The sequence below is a fragment of the Manacus vitellinus genome, unplaced genomic scaffold, assembly GCF_001715985.3.
Source record: "Manacus vitellinus isolate BGI_N305 unplaced genomic scaffold, ASM171598v3 scaffold_7_pilon, whole genome shotgun sequence".
In the NCBI taxonomy this organism is placed as follows: Eukaryota; Metazoa; Chordata; class Aves; order Passeriformes; family Pipridae; genus Manacus; species Manacus vitellinus.
The window spans coordinates 13335518-13356678 of NW_021940813.1; the positions used below are offsets into that span (position 1 = coordinate 13335518).

At 37.1% G+C, this 21161-nt stretch overlaps 1 protein-coding gene across 2 annotated transcripts in view; it reads left to right on the plus strand.

The window, feature by feature from the left end:
* Positions 1–21161, plus strand: part of CTPS2 (CTP synthase 2) — a 62187-nt gene that overhangs the window by 13857 nt on the left and 27169 nt on the right. For both annotated transcript variants that reach the window (XM_018084258.3, XM_018084259.3), the window contains exons 10-12: positions 524–618; positions 1436–1498; positions 2108–2151. In XM_018084258.3, the coding sequence (XP_017939747.1) occupies positions 524–618; positions 1436–1498; positions 2108–2151 (202 nt within the window). The remainder of the gene's footprint in view (positions 1–523; positions 619–1435; positions 1499–2107; positions 2152–21161) is intronic.

Consider the following 21161-nt stretch of genomic DNA (forward strand, 5'->3'; position numbering starts at 1 on the left):
TGCAATTGTTTAGTTGTTGGGTTAGGGTTATTCTTGTTTTGGTTTTTTGGATAGCTGGACTTTCTTTACAGTGTAGGTCAGTGAAAGGTGCTTGTAAATGCTGTTGACACTTTGCAAATGTCTCTGTTAAGAATCATTGCCAGGATTTCAATTTGTATTTGTAAAGGGATATTGTTTGTTGTCAAAATGCATTTAGTTTCTACATTATTGCTTAGAAGATGTAAAGTTTTGGTGTTGGGATCCTAGAGTAGTGAATATGAAGATAGTTTATTTGAGCAATATGTGTTTAAGCAGTTGGAATTTCACTGTGAAGCATGAGGCTGGTCAGAAGAGAATTGGGGTGGGTAGATGAAACAAATCTCCAAATTTAGAGTTAAATTCTTTGTATTTGGAATGTTCATACAAAACATGCCTTTCATGCATTGTGCTTGCTTAGTTGCCTCAAAAGTCTTCAGTTTGTATGGATTTCCTCTACTGGCTTGATTCTACATGTTAATTCTTTTATATATGGCTGTCATTACAGTGGCATTCTGGTCCCAGGAGGGTTTGGAATTAGGGGAACCGAAGGCAAACTCCAAGCTATCTCCTGGGCAAGATCAAAAAAAAAACCTTTTCTTGGTAAGATCATTAGAGTCAGAAATTATTGTGTTTTGCAGACGTATAGCAAGCTAAGTGATTTGATTAAAAAAAATAAAATTAACCCCACACTAGGGAAGGATTCTGTCTTAGGGAAGTCTATATGATGTTGTGGATACTTGCCATGTAAATGATGCCCAGGGTCATAGTTGTGTACTACATCTGTATAAGGAAGGAAATGAAGACTATCCCTATTCCCAAGGTTTTATTGCTATGTTCACATTTTGAGTAGAGTCTTTGCTTCTCATTGTAATTAAATCACTATAATTATATATGTTAAATAGTGTGCAGAAAACATAGGTGTCTTTGTTGGACACATTTGTTGTATTAGATTATTTTTGTTGATTTACTGATATATTTTATTGTGGTAAAGTCATCTGGCCTATAAGCTGAGTGCTGTTTGTGTAAATACCTCTCAAAATTTCATTCCTACTCCGCATTTCTTACGATTTTTTTAAGTTTCTGAGTAGCTGCCAAAGCAAACTTTGAATCTGGATATACCCAGGCTTTCAGGTTCTGTTTGTCTTTGCAGTAATTATTGGTAAAATAGACAGGAGGAAAAAAAATCTTTGAAAGGGCTTAAAGCACGTAGTTCTGTCACAGGTATTTACAGTGTGCCAAGTTTGAAGTGTGAACTTTACATTGAGCGGCAACTTTTGATTTAGCTTTTTGTAAGTCTGTGCATATACACTGAGTACTAAGATTTCAAAGTAGTCAAGTCTGAGACAGAAGAGCAAGTACTTAGTCAGTCCTGCTTTGTCCTGTTAAATTCTGTTGGTTTTTTTTTTTTTTCCCCTAGGAGTTTGCCTGGGAATGCAGTTAGCAGTTGTGGAATTTGCAAGAAACTGTTTGAATTGGAAAGGTGAGCTCAGTATGCTAGTGTGAATATGATTTGCTTAGAAGAAATTTTATTCTCTGTGTGAAATGTGTGTCTATTACTAGAACTATATACAGATCCTGTGATTGTTAGATACTTAGCTCTTGCAGCAAGATCATTTTCAGCTATATATGCTGTGCAACCTCTCTGCAAGGGAGTAGGAATTCTTTATTATGCAGATTGCTTGAAACCTGTTTCTTGATCTATAGCGTAGGAGAAAGTATGCTTACAGTTCACCTCTAGTCTCTTTCTGGAGTGTGCAGGTGGTGAGAAGTAAAAGTGGTTTTCTCATTTGCCTTCCTTAGCCAGAGTAGAGAAACCACAACCACTGCAGTAGTAGTATGAAGAGATTTAGCTCATCAACGAATTTCTACTACTATAAGCTGAGAGGAAAGAGTTTTGGAAAGTAGGAAAGGGAATGTGTGTGTCTGAGGTCATATACCTCCTGTGCTTGCTTCAGACGTGGTGCAGTATGTGTTTCAACATATGATTGTAGCTTAAATGCAGACAAGCCCTGAAATGCTACAGAACTGTTACAGGTTTGTAGTGCATGTAGAACAAATGTACTGTGTTTACTTTGAATTTCTGTTTCAGATGCAAATTCTACAGAATTTGACCCAGACACAAAAAACCCTGTTGTGAGTACAGTTTTTCCTGCATATGTTTTGTGAACATACATTTTTGTTAAAATGTGTTAGTTAAGATCTATATATATTTTTACATGGTAGGACATGAGGTGTTTTCTGCTGTCCCTATTTAATATTGTTTAAAAAGCTATTTTCTTTTGATAGTGTCTTACCATTACCTGCTCACTTTTGTGAATTATCTTAGCTTTACTTTTTTAATCTTTCTAATATTTTCCTGTAAACTGGCTGTAAACTGATCCTAGGAGTAGACAATAATGATTAGTTTGGCTTTAGTAGGGAATAAAATATAAAAGGGAGCTGAAAAGTGTAGCGCAAAGCTTTTATCAAAATATAAATTTATATAGAAAAGATAAGGATTAAATGTAAAGGGTTTGAAAAATTCTTGTGTTTCCTTTATATAAAATGCATAAATAATCACTACACCCCTCCTGCTGACTCATATTACAGTCTTCCTTTTGACAAAAATTTCAGTGCTGCAGATAGAGCAGAGCTTTCTGCAATATGCTGATGGTAGAATTTGAGTGAAGTTCATCCCATCGTCACTGTAGTAAAACTTAAAAATGATCAGTGAACAAGGGGTTTAAAGACAATGAAAAAGAACAGAAAAATGTGAGAAATAAAGCAATATCTTGGTGTAAGATGTAAACATCTGTTCTAGTGACAAATTAAGTGGGTTGCTCATAGTGACCTACTGTTTCTATATGAACTTCCTTCAAAAGTGTTTTGTTGGGATTTGCAAGTGAAACTTCTTTTTTTCATGTCTGCTTAGTCTGAAATGTGCCAGTAGGAGGGTTTTGAAGCATTTGACCTTTTTGACAAGGTTGTTTATTTCCATAGGAAAGATAACCTAGTCTGAATTTTTGAAGGTAAATTAAAGACCTAAAAGTTTTAGTGTAAGACTTGCTGCTAAAACTTCGTGGTGTTTGGAGATGTCCTCAGGTGAGCAAAGGTAAACTTTTGTGGCCTTGCCATCATGTAAGAGATCTCTTCCTTCCTCTTTCTTGAATTTGTGCAAAGACATACTGTTTCACTGGAGAGTTCAATTTCATGATGGCAATATGTTGTAAAATGTGGAAGATGTTGAACACTTACTGTAAATTCTTTTGGTATCAAGAAGGGAGAGTACAGAAGACTGATTCTGGGCTATCTTTGTTTTTAGAGCTTTTGGAGTGCCAGTTTTATGTAATTGTAATTAACTGGGTGATTTGCAGTTTGCATTCAAGGACAAGTAAGGTAGATATGTTAAAGAGAAAGTTATGTGGTCATAAAGTTAAGGAAATATTAGAATGACTGTATGTGTCATAGAAGATTAATACATTGTTTACAAGGGAAGCAGTATGCTTGCAGTATGTATAATGGATATTCTTTTGTTCTGAGCAGCATTAAGGTTTTGAAGTTGGTTATTACCAGTCATATTTCAGCATCTTAATCTAATCTTTGACATTTCAGTTTTGGACAAGAAACAGATATAAATCATTCCAAGGGGGAAATTTGCACTACCAATAATTATAACTGCTAAATAATCTGCCTTAGCAGAGTCCATCTTGTGCTAAAAACTGTTTAGATATTTTATATAATCAATAAAAATGAATGGAAGAGAAGCACATTAGTGAAGCTTTTGAAATATCTGACTGATGTAGATGTTTCATTGTGCAAGAAAGTTAATTGGAATGTATCAGCACCGATAATATCTTGTGATGCCACTGTATGCTAAGGACCAAAGCAGTGTTCTTTTCTTTTGGTTCCTGCTCCTTTGGAAACTGATGGGGGTGAAGAAAGGTACTGGAGAGGCAGTAGTTCCTTTTATTTTTAAGAAAAAGACAAAAGTTGGAATATGTAGCTTGGTGTGAACCCAGGGCCACCATAAAATGTGCAGCTACTTACATCCCTTCTTAATTTGCCAAGCATTCAGGTACTCAGAACTGTACTTAGCAAAGCCAATAGTTTCTTCTAAAATACCTAGAAAATATCTTGGTCTTCTTTGCTTCCCTTTATCTGCATCTATGGAATTTTGAAACTTTTTATTAGAAATAAAAACTGAGATTATCAAGTAATCGTGTACCTCAGAATTATGGAGAATCACAGAACCATTGAGGTTGGAAAAGACTGCCCAGATCATTGAGTCCAACCTTTGACCAGTCACCACCTTGTCAACTAGACCATGGCACTAAGTGCCACGTCCAGTCATTTCTTGAACACCTCCCGGGATGGTGACTCTGCCACCTTCCTGGACAGTCCATTCCAATGCCTGACAAACCTTTCAATGAAGAAATTCTTTCTGTCGTCCAACCTTAACCTCCCTTGGTGCAGCTTGAGGCTGTTTCCTCTTGTCCTGTCACTAGTTGCATGGGAGAAGAGGCCAGTCCCCACCTGACTACAACCTCCTTTCAAGTAGTTGTAGAGAGCAATAACGTCACCCCTGAGCCTCCTTTTCTGCAGGCTAAACAACCCCAGCTCCCTCAGCCACTCCTCACAGGACTTGAGCTCCAGACCCTTCACCAGCTCTGTTTTCCTTCTCTGGGCATGCTCCAGCATCTCAATGTTTTTCTTGTAGTGAGGGCCCAAAACTGGGCACAGAACTCAAGGCACGGCGTCACCAGTGCTGAGTACACGGGGACAATCACTGCCCTGGTCCTGCTGGCCACACTATTGCTGATGGAGGCCAGGATGCCACTGGCCTTCTTGGCCACCTGGGCACACTGCTGGCTTGTGTTCAGCCATTGTCAGCCAACACCACCACGTCACCTGGGCAGCTTTCCAGCCACTCTTCCCCAAGTCTGGAGCAATGCCAGGCATTGTTCAGTAGGGAAGGTGAGGGAGGTATATGAGCTCTGAGCACAGCCCCTCAAGTTCTTGATCTCACCTTGGTTGATTATTTGCAGGTGATGTTCCCATTACGTATTCTTAAGCTTTCTACTTTACTTTATAGCCTTTTTGGAAAATAATGATGAATTGTTAGTGTTCTTTGTAGGAAAGTGGCTGTTCAGAAAAGTAATGCATTTGCTTGAGCGTAGTGCTTGGTATGAATTTTCTCATACCAGTGATAATTTGGTAATTTGGTAAATGCTAATTTCAAAAATAACTTCTTTAAAGGGAAACTGTGTAGTTTGTGAACTGCTAATGAACTGGATTCACTGGATGGACAAAGAGTCATTTGTTTGTTCCATTTCCCTTATCTTCCTCTATTATTAAATTTTTTTTAATGAGCCTTTAAATTATTTTCTTTGTCAGTTTTATTTCAACTGCATCTAATACTTCTATAGAGGAAAAAAAAAAAGACTCTTTCGAGAAATAATTGCAATGCTTTTTTCTTTTTTTTTTCCTTTGAATTAAAAAAGCTAATTTTAATTGTGACTGTTGTTCTTCGTGACCTATTTATTGCACCTTGTATAGGATCATGAAACTGAATTTATTGCAGAGGATAAAATTGCGTTTTCTGTATACTCAAGAAATGCAGAAATACATTTTACCAGTAGGTGACACTCTTAAAACATGTTTGTTTCTTGGTGCCCATGTTTCCTATTCAGGATCTCAGTAACCTTATTGAATTCCAAAATTTCTGAGGTCATCTAAGAGATATAAAGGAACATGTCTCACTCACACAAAAGCACCTCCTAAAGTTCTGCGATGTACTTAGGTGTGTAAAGTAGCTACCACAGCTTAGTAAGCTAATAGGCAGGTGGTGTATTTAGTTTTGAAATCGAAGCATGCTCTTAATTGAGAATTTTTTTTCATAAACCAGAAAAAAGTAATAAATATTATGATTTTCTTCCAAGAAACAATATATTTCAACAACTAAAGGGTTTTTGTAAAAGAATGGCCTTGAGTGCCTGTTAGAACATTCATATCATGTCTACACATAATATTTTTTGAGGCTTCTATTCATACATCACTGGTGTGTAGTACTTTACTCCTCATTTCATGGAGGGAAAATTCAGGGATAGGAACCACAGTCATATGGGGTCTTGAATGCACTTGACAGACTTTGCAATTAATCTGAGTCTTTAAGTCCTTAAGTAACTCTGAGATCTAATTAATTTATCAAGATAATGGAGGGTGCTGGTGCTAAAATTCAGTCCAAAGTTCCAAGTTATCTAGCAGGATTAGCGCCTAATCTACTGATTACTTGCCTTCAAAATTTTCATTCTTCTCATTTCTCTTCTTTGACTAATTTCTTCTTAAGGTAAATAATAATGCCCATAAATTACTTGTGGGAAAACACATCTGTCACAGGAATCATACAATGAAAAGGTTAAATCTTCACCAGAGAAAGGTAATGAATGTTTTAGTTGCAAAAGCAATCCCTCAGTTTATATACATAATTACCTATTACAGGAGTAATAACAAAAAAAAAATAACGTACTTACATAAATAAAATTTAATGTTGCAGTTATCATACTTGGCATTGTTACATTGTTACTGAAAATAAGTACTTCATGTTCTAAAAAACTGAACTGTTTGCCCTATGGCAGTGTTGTCTTATGTAATGATGAAACTGAACTGGGAGGAGTATTGGATGGTATCCACTAGGGAACACTCCTCAAATGGAATGCTACATCTTTCTTTTTGTGTGTTATAGGAACCGTGTGATTTGAATTGCTCTAGAGGTCCAAATAGTAGCTCAGGTAAAGCAGGGTTTGGTAAATGACACCTCAGATGTAGCGTGAAAGAGAAACAGATAGTTCTGAACTAATTGCAAGGCATTTCAGCTGGAAAGTGGGGCTGGTGAGTATGCAGGAAACACAATACAGACACACTTCGTTATCTGTTAAATCTTTATTCCATATGTTTTAAAATAATAACAAATCTGTGGGTTTAGATGTATGAATAACATAAACAAATGCCAGGCTCTTCTTCAGTGCAGTGATATTTGTTCTTGCAGATGCCTTACTGTCCTCTATTAGTTATCCTTTTTATAAGCATCACAAACTCATCAAAGCTGACACTTCCATCATTATTTTTGTCCAACGATTTAATTATGTTATCAAGTGAGAATTGATCCTGTTTTTATAGGACAAGAATTAAGGAAAAAAAAAAGAATGAAATAAGTAGATTGCCATGACTATTTCCCTATTAAGAATGTTGCCAAGAAGTGACACAGTCAGTAATAATCAGTGCTATTTGAAGTAACACTAGTAGTGTTGTATTTACTAGTTTGACTGGTTAAACTAGAAGTACAGCTTGCTATTGTCTGCCAAAAATGTTAACAAAGAGGCAATGACCGTTTGGGAAATACCAAGTATTACTCAGTCTTGTTGGGGTAAATTTGGAATGTATGAAACAGCAGGTGGTATAGCTGCATCATGTACACAGTCACCAATGAAAAATTAACATGCATACCACCTACTCCTTTATTAGATACTAATTTGGACCCTGCATGAACTGTTTGAAAAGGTGTTGCTACTTTCTTTACTCTTTGGGCCAGGATCTGAGAGTCTCGTTCCTTCCCCTTTTCCCCTCTTCGTTAGGGATACTGTATTCACTGTTGAAAAAATTTTGATAGTGTATTAAATCTAGTTTAGATTATTAGCTTCTTTTATATGTTGTGTCTGGTAAGAGTGCATGTAACATCCTGATGCAGTGAGTATTCTGATAACAACCCTGATCAGACTAATTAAATAATATAAACCAAATTTGAAGTTATAATTTAAATTCTTGAAATGTTTTCTTTTTTAATACCTTATATCTATGTGTGCTTTGTAATGGCCTGTTATGTTTTTATGTTGATTTATTATGGTGCCATAATTTTTTTCAAATAGACCAGTTGCTTGAAAATGTCTGATGTTCAGATAGAAAACATCAGTATTGCTTTTTCTGAACAATTCTGTATCTGCATATCTGGCAAAATGGGTATTCTGCTAAATGATCTCTAGCTAATATAAAATGCATTATATTTCTGAATTTACTATCACATTTCTATTAATTTTTGGCAATTAATTTCTAACATGTTTTTTAAGGGGAAAAAAACCATACCAACCTTTGTGTTTTGTTAATAAGCCATTTCATGTTAATTGAAATGACTAAATTGGATTACTGTAATTCTCAAAATACTGGATTTTTCTGTTGGGATGCCACTTATTTCAGACCTTTAGCAAAAATGGGTTCTGTCAGCTATCCAAAACACAGTATTTAGGGGTTTGTTTGTCTAGCAAAAGAATCTAAATTGAGTCCTAATGCAGTTCAGGAAAGGTTTGACAGAGAATATATATGAAATCAGAATCTAGATTTTTTTCCAGCTACAGGAAATGGGTGTTTCTCTAGACTAATGGAATTTCTTTTCTTTATTTGATATCTTTCCAGAATGGCAAACCTTCTTTTATTTTGTGATAGTGGGAACTTAATCTAGATAGAAATTGGCTGAGATCTCTTGCTTCTAAATGTGTCCTACTGTTTCACTTGGTTTATAAATTTTTCTTCTCTGTATTTTCTAGATTCAAGATTAGTTATTTAGACTGAAACAACAAATATTTTATAAGACTCAGATGCAATATTTTAAGTGAAATTTGGCTTACATTAAAAAAAAAAACAAAAACCAAACCAAACCATAAAAAACCCTCCCCAAAACAGCTTCTTAGGGTTTTTGCATTTTGTTTCATAAGTCTTTGTTATATGTTCAGGTATCTTTTTGGAACTACTGTTCGTTAAATGAAGTTTTATAAGGCAAGCCTTATTAAAGAATTATTTATAGAGTCAGTGAAACCGTTTGGGCACAATAATCTGTCTTGAACATCATTGCTTGTATTTCCTTTCTCCTATCCATTTGATAGGAAGCACAGTAAATAAATAAGAGTGTAACTTACCTTCAGGTACTGTGCAAATTGATTCTGAAGTAGGTTTTTCAGCCCCCCAATGGACAGTGCACTGGTGCTGCCCTCCATTAAAGCATACTGGGTAAAATACTTCAGAAGGTTTTCATTGAGTAAATGTTCCATGTTTCTCAGATGTTGTCTTGAAGAATAACTGTAAACAAAGCAGATAATAGTAATCCTCAGAATTCAAAATACATCTGACACGCTCTTCATTGTTTTACTAATCATGTGAAATGATTAATACTTAACCTAGATGAAAGAGCTGAGCTTTTTTCTGTAAAATTAGATCAACTCTGCCAAGAAAAGAAATTATCCAAGTTAGATCCAAGGATTTGAAACACCCAGTATGTGTTTAGGTTATACTTACCTCACTCAGAATCTGGAGCTTTCAAATGTATTCGGCAGAAGTGAGAGTTTCAGATTGGGGTAACCTTTATAGTTGCTTGTGTGCTCCACCCTAATTATGAAACTGGCATTTGTCATTGAGTCAGTGCACTAGTTACTGTGTTTTCAATAGACAAAGGAATAGGATACTTTAGCTGCAGAAATGACTAATTTTTTTTATCTTTGAAATGTCATCATCCTCCACTGCACTTGATGTAGGTTTACTTGGTCTTTGTAGGTGATCCTGTAGAGGTTTTCTCACTTGAATTTTTGTGTTTTACACTTCAAGATGAACCACACTCAAAGAAACCTGAAACAAACTCCTATGGCGATATATATAGCATTTGTTATTATAGTGGCCTTTTTGAAAATGGTAAATATAAATTTGTTTTAAAAAGATCCAGATGAATAACATATTAAGAAGCTACTTGCTCTCTGTGTGAGTAGATAATCACCAATTGCAAGGACACTTCTCCAAATTTTGTGCTGTTTCTTAGCACAGGAAAGTGGTGAATTTCCTCTGGTTGCTACTATTCAGAATCAAAACACTCCATCATGTGAATGACAAAAGACTGAAACATTCTAAATGAGAAAGTTGAATTTAAGGTTCTGAAAAAACTTCTTGGGAACAGTTTCATAACTGAGTATTGTGTTCTACAGGTTCTGAATATTCCATTCTGAATGTTCCAATTTATCATGTTCCACTGATGGTCTGTGGGACATTTTGATATTCAACCTGTGGTTGATGCTTCATGACCCAACACTGCTGATTTTGCAACTGCTGAGTTATTGGCTCTGGCTGTGGTTTCTACGTGTGGTTTCTAATCTGCTTGCTGTCTGTTATGTTTGTTTTTTTGGTGCTTAGTCCCAGGCCCACTAACTAGATTTTTTACCCTATCCATCACTTCTTGAGAATCACTCATCAATGTATCACTTATAAGTGAGCCAAGAGCTTTGTGGGTAGGAGATGGATGGGTTCAGAGGGACGGTTTTGGAACTGCAGGTGTATGGGTGTAGGATTCCATGACAGGTAAGCAGGAGGGAAAACCAGAGAAGACCAGGCAAACTTAGCTAGATAAATCATGTAGATATGCACCTTGCATTTAGCATCCTGTTTGAATTTGCTTGTACTCACTTCCCAAAATGTTAGGGAGAAGAGAAGGTCCTCCAGAGATCACATAATTCATTCTTCCCTTTGCCCTGGAGTGGGATCACCAGTGTTTACGTTGGATATATGCTGAATGTATTCTTAAATGCTTTAAATAGTGGGGACTCCACAACCTTCTTGTCTGGTCTATTCTTTGTGGTTCCTTATCTTACTATTAGACTGTATTACTGTATGTCCACAAGCCTTGTTGCATTGAAGCCCTTTGCTTCTCCTGTCTCCATAGATAGGGAGAAGAGACCTATCATCTTCCTTCTTAAAATGGCCTTTAACATCAGCCAAATGCCCTGTCCTCTTTTTTTTTTTGATACAGAAATCCTTGTTAGTTTAGTATTCCTTTGTGAGTCCTACTTCTTGGATCTGCTCATCTTTTCTTGACTTTCTTCAGTTGGTTCCCATCTTGAGGTGCCATCTCCAAAGTTGTACCACTTGTTGACTGCTCTGGGTGCTCATGGTTTTTCAGATTTAAATAGTTCCTGAGGCATCAGGAACTGCTTTATCCCTTTTGGAAGTGGTGCTGGGAAGCTGGTGTGCCTAATCTATATTGTTGACATTGCAAAATTTAAGTGTTCAAATTACTTGTCTTTGTACCTAAGGCATCTCCCTGAGTTGAAAATGTAGTAGTAAGATACTTAGTAGTATGGAAAAATTGTGTTTCGAGGGATTACAACTTAAGAAATTCAGCACATTAACCTTGTTAATTCGTTAAGGGTTCATTAAAGAACACTATCTAATTGCAAAATAGCATAACTAGTTCTACTGAAACAGCTTCCTGTGAAAGTGAGAGACTGATGTCTGGAAATTTGGGTGATCTGCTGAAGAGTTGTGTGCCAAATCAGGGGAGGAATCCATTCTCCTTAGGTCAGCTTTATTCACAAGGCACTGTAATCTAGAGGCTATCTGAATGTGAGACTGGTGGAGCTGGGATTTGTAGTTTGATCTCCCATCTCTTTGTTCTCTTCACTCTCATTTAAACTGCACTGCCCTGCTCCAATAGTTTGTGTGGCATCTCTGAATTCTGTATTGGAATCAGCCCCAGAACTCAGTTTGACAGGTCCCAGTACGTTGTCTTTGCCAGAAGACCCCTTTGTAGGACATCAGTTCTATCCTGAAATAGGTCCAGCTTATTCAGCACAGCCCAGTAGTGGTAGAACTACAGATGTAATTAATTCTGGTCACTGATTAAGAATTTGAACAAAAGTAGGGGAACATAAGTTACTGTTGCTGCTGTTAGATGATGTGTGACTAGCAGACATCAGCATTTATCTGTGCTATAGAACACCACTTGAAGCTTTCAAGTCTGTGCAAGCTGACTCCCAGTGTAGAAGCTGGAGTCTAGCTTTGGTTACAGTGTTTTGCTGCTCTTTCTTGAATATATGAAAATATATCATTCCTGCAGTTTATGACATAATTGAATTGGGTTTACCCTGAGCTAGAGAAATCATGTTAGTAAGCATAATAGCCTTTTGGAATTGACATTTTTATTGTAGCTTAGGTACAAAGCCATTAGCAAAAAGAGAACTAAGTTGGTGATGTCTTGTAGGACTGTTTAGGGATGCATGTCACGTGTCTCTGTGATGGTTGTGGGTCATTTTCTTTCAGTGATGGTGTGTGCGGATTCAGTATTGACTCAAAATCACCTGTTGGTGAGTATTGCCCCAATAAACTGGTTTGCTGGCATATTTGGAGCAAGCAATTCCAATCATATTGGAGAGTAAGAGAATACAACATGCAGGGATGATTGAAGTTTGGACACCGCTGCTAGTGGTAGGAGGGGTGAAATTTATGGCATCATGGTCATGTGCATTTAATGATGGATGAAGTGGGGTGGTAACTCAACTGCTGTCTCTTTTGCCCTTGTCGCATCCTTCCTGCCAACCATTGATGGTATGGGAATCTGTGCTCCTTGTTTACCTTAACATGCTGGACTATAAATTGGGTTGGTCTACAAGTGGATTTCTGTGCCATTCACTGACACTGTTGGAAGGGACAGGGCACCTTCCACAGGGGTGGGGCTGTCACCCTGAGGGCAGCAACTATCTCAATCATCCTGTTTAATCCTCCAGTGATGGGTTAACACCCTAACCCTCCAGTACTTTTCCAGCTGCTTTGGTGTGTTTTATTGTAGCAACACCACTGTTACTTGTATGTGAGCCCAACTACTTTAAAGGTAGTTGAGGAATCTCTGTGAGGTTTATGTTGCAGCCTGGCTGCAGTATTGATGTCTGCTGTCAAGGTGAAGTTTGCTGCAATTGAGAACATATATTGTGGATGTTGTGCCTTTGAAAAGAAAGAGCAAAAGGTGGCTTTGTCCTTAGCATTCACTTATTTCTGCTTGTATACTGCTTGTACATCATCTCTAGCTTCCATACATCTGTTACTAGCTCAAAGCCCTTTGTTAACTTTGCATACTTTCTGAGGTGGAAGTGGAGAAAGATGATGGGACAATTGAAGTAAATTGGGCTGCATTAGGGACTCTGTGGAATGTACTGTTCCTTATCTGATTTACAAAGAAATCTTGCACAGGTGTCAAATAAGTTTGATTTCTTATTGAGTAAAGAAGTAGAGCAGAACCTGTATAGAAGTAATACTAATACAAAGAATGTGCATATGTCTATGCCTATTTTAAAGTACCAATCCCTATGCTGCATCTGAAGTTAAATGTTGGATACAATGCAAAAATGGTAGTAATATTTCTTTTTAAATAGTTGTACTGTAAATAATTGCAACTGAAGCCGTGGAGATGCAGGTGTCTGCTGCTGCCATGGTGTGTGTTCATTTCAGCTGTAAGAGCTTTGGTGAGTTCTGCAGAGAATCAGTGCTGCAACTGTAGTCAGTCATCTTCGGACATTCTTGACCTGTTTGAAAAAAGGAAAAGGATTTAAAGTTGAGATATTGAGAGTCTAATACATAGGACTTTTTTCAAGTTGTACATTGGCAGATGTTGGGAACTAGCTCTGTAGTGCAAATTGGGGAGTTGTGATAGAACTTTTCAGTGCTGCCAGTTGGGTTCTTACTGTTAGGGTAGGAGGACACAAAGGACTGACGGAGAGAACAGGAACATCCAGTGAATAAACTTTCTGAAAAAAATCAAATAGTTATGGGTGAGAAGTTCAGCAAACTAAACTACAGCAAATGTAGAGAACCTGGCATTGCTTTGAGGGATGGAACTGTTAGATGGAAGTTGGGGATGAGTTGTAAAATCCTTTATGTGTCACAGTTGACGCATTCTTTATATTAAAATTGCCATTGTTTGTAAAACCTCTAGTGGTGACGTGTAAAAGGGTTGTCTCATCTCACAAATTACACTTGAACTATATGGGTTATCCTGACAAGAGTCTCTTGCAGGCCCTCCCTTGTGACATATACCTAATGAGATGTTGAAGGTGTCTCCCTAAACAGGACTGGGTGCGACTGCTGCAGGGATGAATGATTTAATAAGATGCATTGTTTGTAGTCAGCTTTAAATTGGTGATGTGTTATTCATTGTAGCTATATGTGTCAGCTGTTGCTGCCATACGGGCACATCTGGCAGCCAAACTATTATTTTGCTGAAACTCTCTGTGATGTAGATATTCCTTATTGCACAAGATAGTTTTGAGGGAGAATGTGTCTCGATAGAAGGTTTTATCGTTCCGCTTTGTGAACCTTGACTCGTGCAGCAGTGCAATACAGTTGTTACTGCTGTGGCTGAAATTTGCAGCTAAAATCCTAAAACCTTTTGTTCCATACTAAACTTGGATTTGTTTTTTGAAATGCTTAAAGTGATCAAAAATGTGTAAATCTCCATTCTGGAAAAGCATGTATGGATTTATGGAGGAGGGATTTTTGTTGAGTTTCAGGTAGGGCAAAGGAAGTATTAGTAAGGTACACTAGCAAGTTTGTTTTGTCTGTGTTGATATTAAGTCTTCTCTCAGCTGTCCTTTGACCCTGGAGATGCCTGGGCTCTCTAGATGTCACAGCTGTATCTAAGACCCTTTCTTCATCCTATAAACAAAATCTATGAGGAGAGATAGTATCGAGTGTGTAGTTCATTTTCAGAGCATTTTTTCTGCTCTCAATGATGCAACCCGATGGACTGTTCAAAAGAGATCTAGAGGTGCACCTAATAAACCACATGGGTACATGATTCAGGAATTACATGGCACTGAGATGCCTAAATCTCACAGTGTGAATATACCAATAAGAAACTCCTTTATTCAGCTTTTTTTCTTGCCTAGAAATAGCTATAGTCTCTTTTCATGCAAGTTCAGGACTACTGTCTGTCAATGTAATAATTCTAGTAATGAGTCAGGAATGACATACCTCGTTGTCTTGATCTGGAAGGATCTAATCCATTATGTATTCTTATAGTTTACTTAATATGATTTAATGGACAGGGGGCTGATACAGTATGAGTTAGTGATGCTTTCTTTTAAGGGCAGCCTACAGCTTGAGATGGTATGGTGACATGATAGGATAGTCCTGATTCTCTTTGTGAGCATGTGGGAAAGGTAGAGAATCCCGGGTTCTGGCTTCTCTCTCTGAAACAATTTTGCTTTTTAGATTAAACAGCAGGAGCTGATAGAATGAATATTCTGATGTCAGTTAACAATGCTCAAGCCTCTACAAATCAGGCACCGAGGTCTTTTATCAGAGTTGTGCTGCAGTGACCCTTTAGGTTGCTCTGAACCTGCTGCAGCTGTGCTGACCTTGCTGCTGAAGTGGAAGGGAATTATTGAGACAGTGCCAGAATACTGAACTAAAGGTTCTTGTGTTAGATAATGACCACCTGCATTCCTCCAGGAACAGATAAGTTTGGGGAAAACAGCACCAACCATGAGAGGTGCTCTTAGGAAGAAGGAAATGGAGGTCATTTTGCCAGGCTTCTTTGGTAGAAGCCTCTGAATCTCTCTGTTCAATTTTTTTACCGTCAGCATTGTGTAGATGGGTCAAGCCTTGCTGGCCTGGTCAGACTCAGCAGCACAAAATGGGGAGGCAGAGAAATAAATCACGTCGTGGTAAGAACCTTGGAGCTCTCTCTTTGATTCAGAAAAAGATGTGCTTATGTGCATCATTTGAGCTCCAGAAGTCTGAAACTGAGCCATGCCATGTAAAGTCAGATTATTAGTAGTATTCATTATCAGTGTGAAATATAAAAAAAATGATGCTACAGGGTAATGGCTTTACCTTTGGCATAGAAATCACTCATCTGTTAGCATTCTGATGTATCATTATCTAAATATAATAGATGTTTGCTAAATTATTTCCAAAGGAACACTGTCAAAATGACCATGAATAACTTTCAGTTCTCTCTGATATGAGAATTTGGGACAATGGAAGCAAAAGGCTGCTAGAGAAGTCTCCCGTCTTCTCTTTTGACCAAGTCAAGAGTTAATGTGGAACATGAGGGAAAACCAAAGATGAAATCAGAGGGAACTAATGAGGCTTATGAGAGAAGTAGCTGTTGTCTATCTAACAGTATAGAGCAATCTATTTTATAAGTGACTATGGCCTATTGAAAGAAATAAACCTGTTGTTACTTAACAAAAATTGTAGTCCAGAAAGGATATTGCTTGTATACATAGCTTAATTTTAGATTTTCTCATTACCTATTTTGATTACTAAATCAAAACCAAACTATAATAAGTTCAATAAGTAACAGCAGTAGTAGTTTGGAAGTTCTCAGTTTACACAAATGCATCAAATGAGCAATTTATAAACATCTGTAAACCAGAACTTCGAAGAAGTAAATTTGCATTTTGTTGTAAACTGAAATTAACAAATTATCCATGTCAGTCATAACTCACTTCTCAATTGTGCTAGTGAGGAAACCAACTATCAATTAAGTTGAATTCACCTTGGAGCCAGCTTCATCTATTTTAGGTTAGAGACTAGTTTCCCTTCAAAACAAAAAGACTTAGCTTTTTTGTTTTGGTTTTTTTTTTTCCCCTGTAATAGACAGGAGTTCACAGCTAAGTTGTAACAAATTGGACCTTCAGAATCAAGAGTGGAGAGAATTTTATATGAAGGTTGTAAGTATCTCTAGCTTGTCAGGATGTGCACCAAATGCTATGTGAAGCTCAGCCTTAAGGCTAGTATCAGCTTAGAGCAGACCTGTGTAACCCCAAGATACCTGTGTGTGCTGTGCGGCCTTTGGGTGTTAGAACTGTCAGAACATTAAAAGGAGAAACAAGGGTTTTCCTCTGAGACATTACTAAAGTTGATTTTTCTCATCCACTCTGCACAGTCACCTTCTGTTGTCCATCAGATCCTAGTTTTAAAAAGTCTTAATATCTAGCTATGAAGAATCTGGAATTATACATTTGAAAATAATGAAAATATGTGTATGAAAACACTTGGTGATTATTGCATTGCAGATAAAAGATAATTTAGATGTAATTAGTGATGGCTTCCTTTGAGACTATCATTTGACCTTGCTAATTAGAGAGAGCCTGTGCAGGAATCAGAGATATAACTTGCCATGAAACTGTTAACACTGGTCTTCATTGATAAGAAGGAAGCCCAACAGTTGCCCAAGTCTGGGAAAAGTACCAAAGCCTCAGTATTGCTCAATTTGTAAACTGAAAAATTAGTTTTGACAAATCACAGCAGATATGCTGTGTCTGCAAATAACACAGATCAGTGACCAGTGCTTTCTTGCACAGCTTGACTTGGTACAAAACTTTTTTGTCTTGTGGCAAAAAAATATTCTAATCTTTCTCAGAATAATCCATTTTAAGTAGAGATAATCAGAGTACTTGCAAGGTTTGTGTTGTCTTGCTGTTTCTCTTGCTGTGAATGGAGAATTATGAGTGATACTACAGAGAAATTATATGAATTCTCTAATACCAAATAAATTACCATTTTTGAAACTCAGTATCATTAGCACCATTATGTGGTGAATATATTTATATTATCACCTTCTCACCCAAATTAACTCATTTTTACCTGTATTTTCTGAGCTGAAACTTAAGTAAGGAGACATTTAATTGTCTCTGTCTTCTTGGAGAGCATTAGAGCGCCAGTACTTAAGCAAACAACTGGAAAAGTTTCTAATAATTCTTTTGTCAGTGAATTTATTTTCTTCATTCCACCACATCCTTGCAAACTCAACAAAACCTGAAGTTCAAGTGACAAGTAGCACTGATTAACTTTACAATGATAGATTTTTCTCTTTAAATGAAAATGAATGAAAATAATTGTCTCAGTTATTGATGCCTTTTACAAGTTACTTCTCAAATATTTGGGGAGTGGGGGATAACGACTTGATATTTATATATTTAACTTAAAAATATTTGTGTTTCTTTATCTTCAGTTGAACATAGATTTAGTTTTTATGAAGGGTGCCTTCTTGCTGTTAATAACCTGCTACTTTTTTTCTCTCTTAAGGTTTTCTTAGTAAAGAAGGATTTTTCTAAATAGAGTTACATGTTACATTTTCAAAAAGATTTTGACCTTTCCAGTACTTGCATAAGGAATTATGTGTAATTTAATTGTAAATCAAATAAGGATATTTATGCTATGTACAAAACATTTTTCTGGATGAAGTGGATGTTGGTGAGTATCTGTCCATGTCTGGTTTAACAAGCAGAGAACATTTATTTAATAGAGGACTCTATGCCCAAGTCTGCCTTTGTAATACTGCAATATATTTGAATAGTGTGTTACTTCAGAGTGAACTAGGGATGGTCTGGGGTGGTATATGTAGTGTTGGCAAAGAATGGGTGTGAAAGGGATATTAAAAAAACTGTTTTTGTGCAAGCAAAACAACACTTTGTGCAAGAGAACAGCACTCTTATCTCATGGCTTAGATGAACATTTCAAGCTGCCACATGTTTTGGTGTGATTCTCCAGCTGGAATGTATTTGCCTCTGTATGTACTCTTGTCCCTACAGAGAGGAACACTCAACTGATTCCCTTAAATTACCTATCTGAAATTTACCCAGCTGAAGTTATGTGGGGTGATTCCCACACACAGGGACTAATTTGGAAGCACTGTGGTTAACTAGTTCCTCACCATTGTCCTGTTTAGGAAGTTAAAACTGTAATTCTGATTAATGAAACAAAATAAATTTGGAAGGGGGTTGTCCAGATCCCTCAATGCTGTGATTATATCACTGAATATTAGCACCTCCAGAACACCTTCTCCCACCCACCAGCCTCAAAAAAGCACCCACACAAATAAGCTTGCAGAAATTTTGTATTAAAAAAAAGTAATTAAAAATTAGAGCACATAAAATAGATTGCCTGTTCACATATTTCTGCACAATTCTGATTCAACAGATTACTGCAGTTCATATATTGAAAACTACATGAAATCACTTCCAATATTATGAAAGTCGTTTCCATAGAAGTTTCTCCTACCTCTGTAAATGACCCACTTGCATTAAAGCACTGGCCATGTTAGGAGCTCACCAGGGGAATGCATGGTTTCTATATCATTAACTACCTTGTTTCTAAAGTGTAGGAACAAGATTAGATGTCACAAAGTCCTGGTTCTGCTTGGTTAAACAAATTGTATAATCTACCTTATTTTTCTCATATCAAATAGAGGTAATGAAACGTGTTTGTAAAGTGGCTTGATACCTGCAAAGAAGGGTCTGTGCAGAAGCTAAGGACTTCCACCCGTTTCATAACAGCTTTATAGAGACCCAGAAGTGAGCACTGGAATTGAATATGCTCCTAAAAGTGCGTGGGCAAGAAAAAAATGGGGAATTCAAATCAGTTGCATAGTTGTATTGGAGGCTGAGATATATGAGATGTGAGTGGCCTGTTCATTATGTTGTGAAGCATTAATTTTTATTAAAAATAAAGGAAAAACTACTAGCTAAAGTTTTATTTTTAATAAATACTCTGCCCCTCATCAAATTAATGTAATGGAAAAAAATAATGTGAAGAAGAAAAATACAGACCATTCCCCAGCTTTTTTATTGATGAGATTTTCTGTTAAATCTGTATTAATTTGCCTCCCATCCTTGACTTGTATGTGATAATAAGATGTTCCATACTGGGGAGTTAGGCACTGAACAGAGAACTGCATTTACTGTGGATTTGACCATGATTCCCTGTAGACATGTGCTTTTTAGCTAAAAATTATTTCTCGTGCTCTCTGACTTTTCGTTCTGCCATTGCAGACAAACAGTTAGAGGTACAGGTGAGGGATAAAAATGCATTTTGTATAGTCACCACTGATTACTTTTCCTCTGCGAGGTTGTAGCTGCTGTGTGTTGCTCTGTACAAGATGTAGCAGCTGTGCCAGTTGTGTGTTGTGTGCCACTGTGCCGGGTGGTGACACAGCCTAGAATTTTGCTGTGTGGCAATATCTTTTCATTGCTTGGTAAACATTTGTAGCATTTGAGTGGATCACTGCATTATCTGTTGAATTAATCTGTACCCGGCCACCCACACTTTTCACAGCGGGTGTCTCAAATTTTGCTGGGTGTGTCCAGCTGGTGTCATGCTAATTAAATGACTACTTGATCTGTGGTAGTGTAAAGTTGATGATTCTTTAGATGTTACTTTCTTAGAAACGATACTGGTAAAATATTTCCTGTAGGCTTTCACCATTTCTCCTCCATTTCTCCTCTTCTCTGACCTTTTTGCTAATGGTTCTCTGTATGCACACACACATCCTCTCTGCTTCTTTCTTCCTACTTCCTCATGTGTAGCTCTTCCTATTGGTTTATCTTTTAAAAGTGTGTACCGTGTTCATCCCTGAAAATGAGTATGTAGGTTTGCAGCTCTGGTTTTATGATCAGTTAGCAAACAACTGCACAAGTATGTCTGTATTGTCGTGCTAACTCTGGACCTCATACATGAATCCAGGCGTCCTAGTGCTGCTCACTGGTGCCTTGTGGAGGGAGGAAGCGATCAGCATGTGAGCTCTGCTGATGTCGGTAGAATGGGGACAACTGGGCAAGCCAGTTGTCTTTTTAAACGCTGTCTGAACTTGACCCCTGATACCTTATAAAAATAATTAAGGAAAGAAAATTCCAAAGAATTCTTGTAATTTGATGTTGAAGGGGATAGAGTTAATTTGCTGGCGGGGGGGGGTATCTCAAGAAGCGCAGAATTAAATTATGATCTGGACATAATAATGTTTTTGGAGGAGGCAGAACAGACAAAGTGAAACAGAAAGTATCCTGCTCAGAAGTAAAGACAATGTGGTTTCTCTGTGAAATAAAAAAAAAAAAAATTAAAAAAAATTGGATTGTAGGTCATAAGTCTTTTACCAGAATTAAGGTTCTTCCAGGCAAGATGGTCTTTGCCCAACTGAAGCTTCTCTGAGTGGAAGCAGGAAACTATTAATTGTAATGTAGGGCATGTGACTCAAAGTATCCCTGAAATGGCTGGCAGAGGTAATCAAGGTAATTAATCTCTTCTGCAATAATAATATAAATCATTTTGGGTTTCTGAAGCTGATGTGTACTGGATTGGATAGATAGTAATGAAGATGCCAACCTAGTTTTTTGCAAGATAATCTAAGTGGTCAAAGTTGTATGTATCATTGTAATTATCATCCTGTGCTCTCTTTTGTTGTTGTTGTTTGTTCTGATATAGTTTACAATAGAAAACCATAAGATTTAGGAAATCTTAGAATTAGAAATCAGTGCCTCGATTACCCTTATATGATATCTGGCACTTGCTTTAGTTCTTCTAGT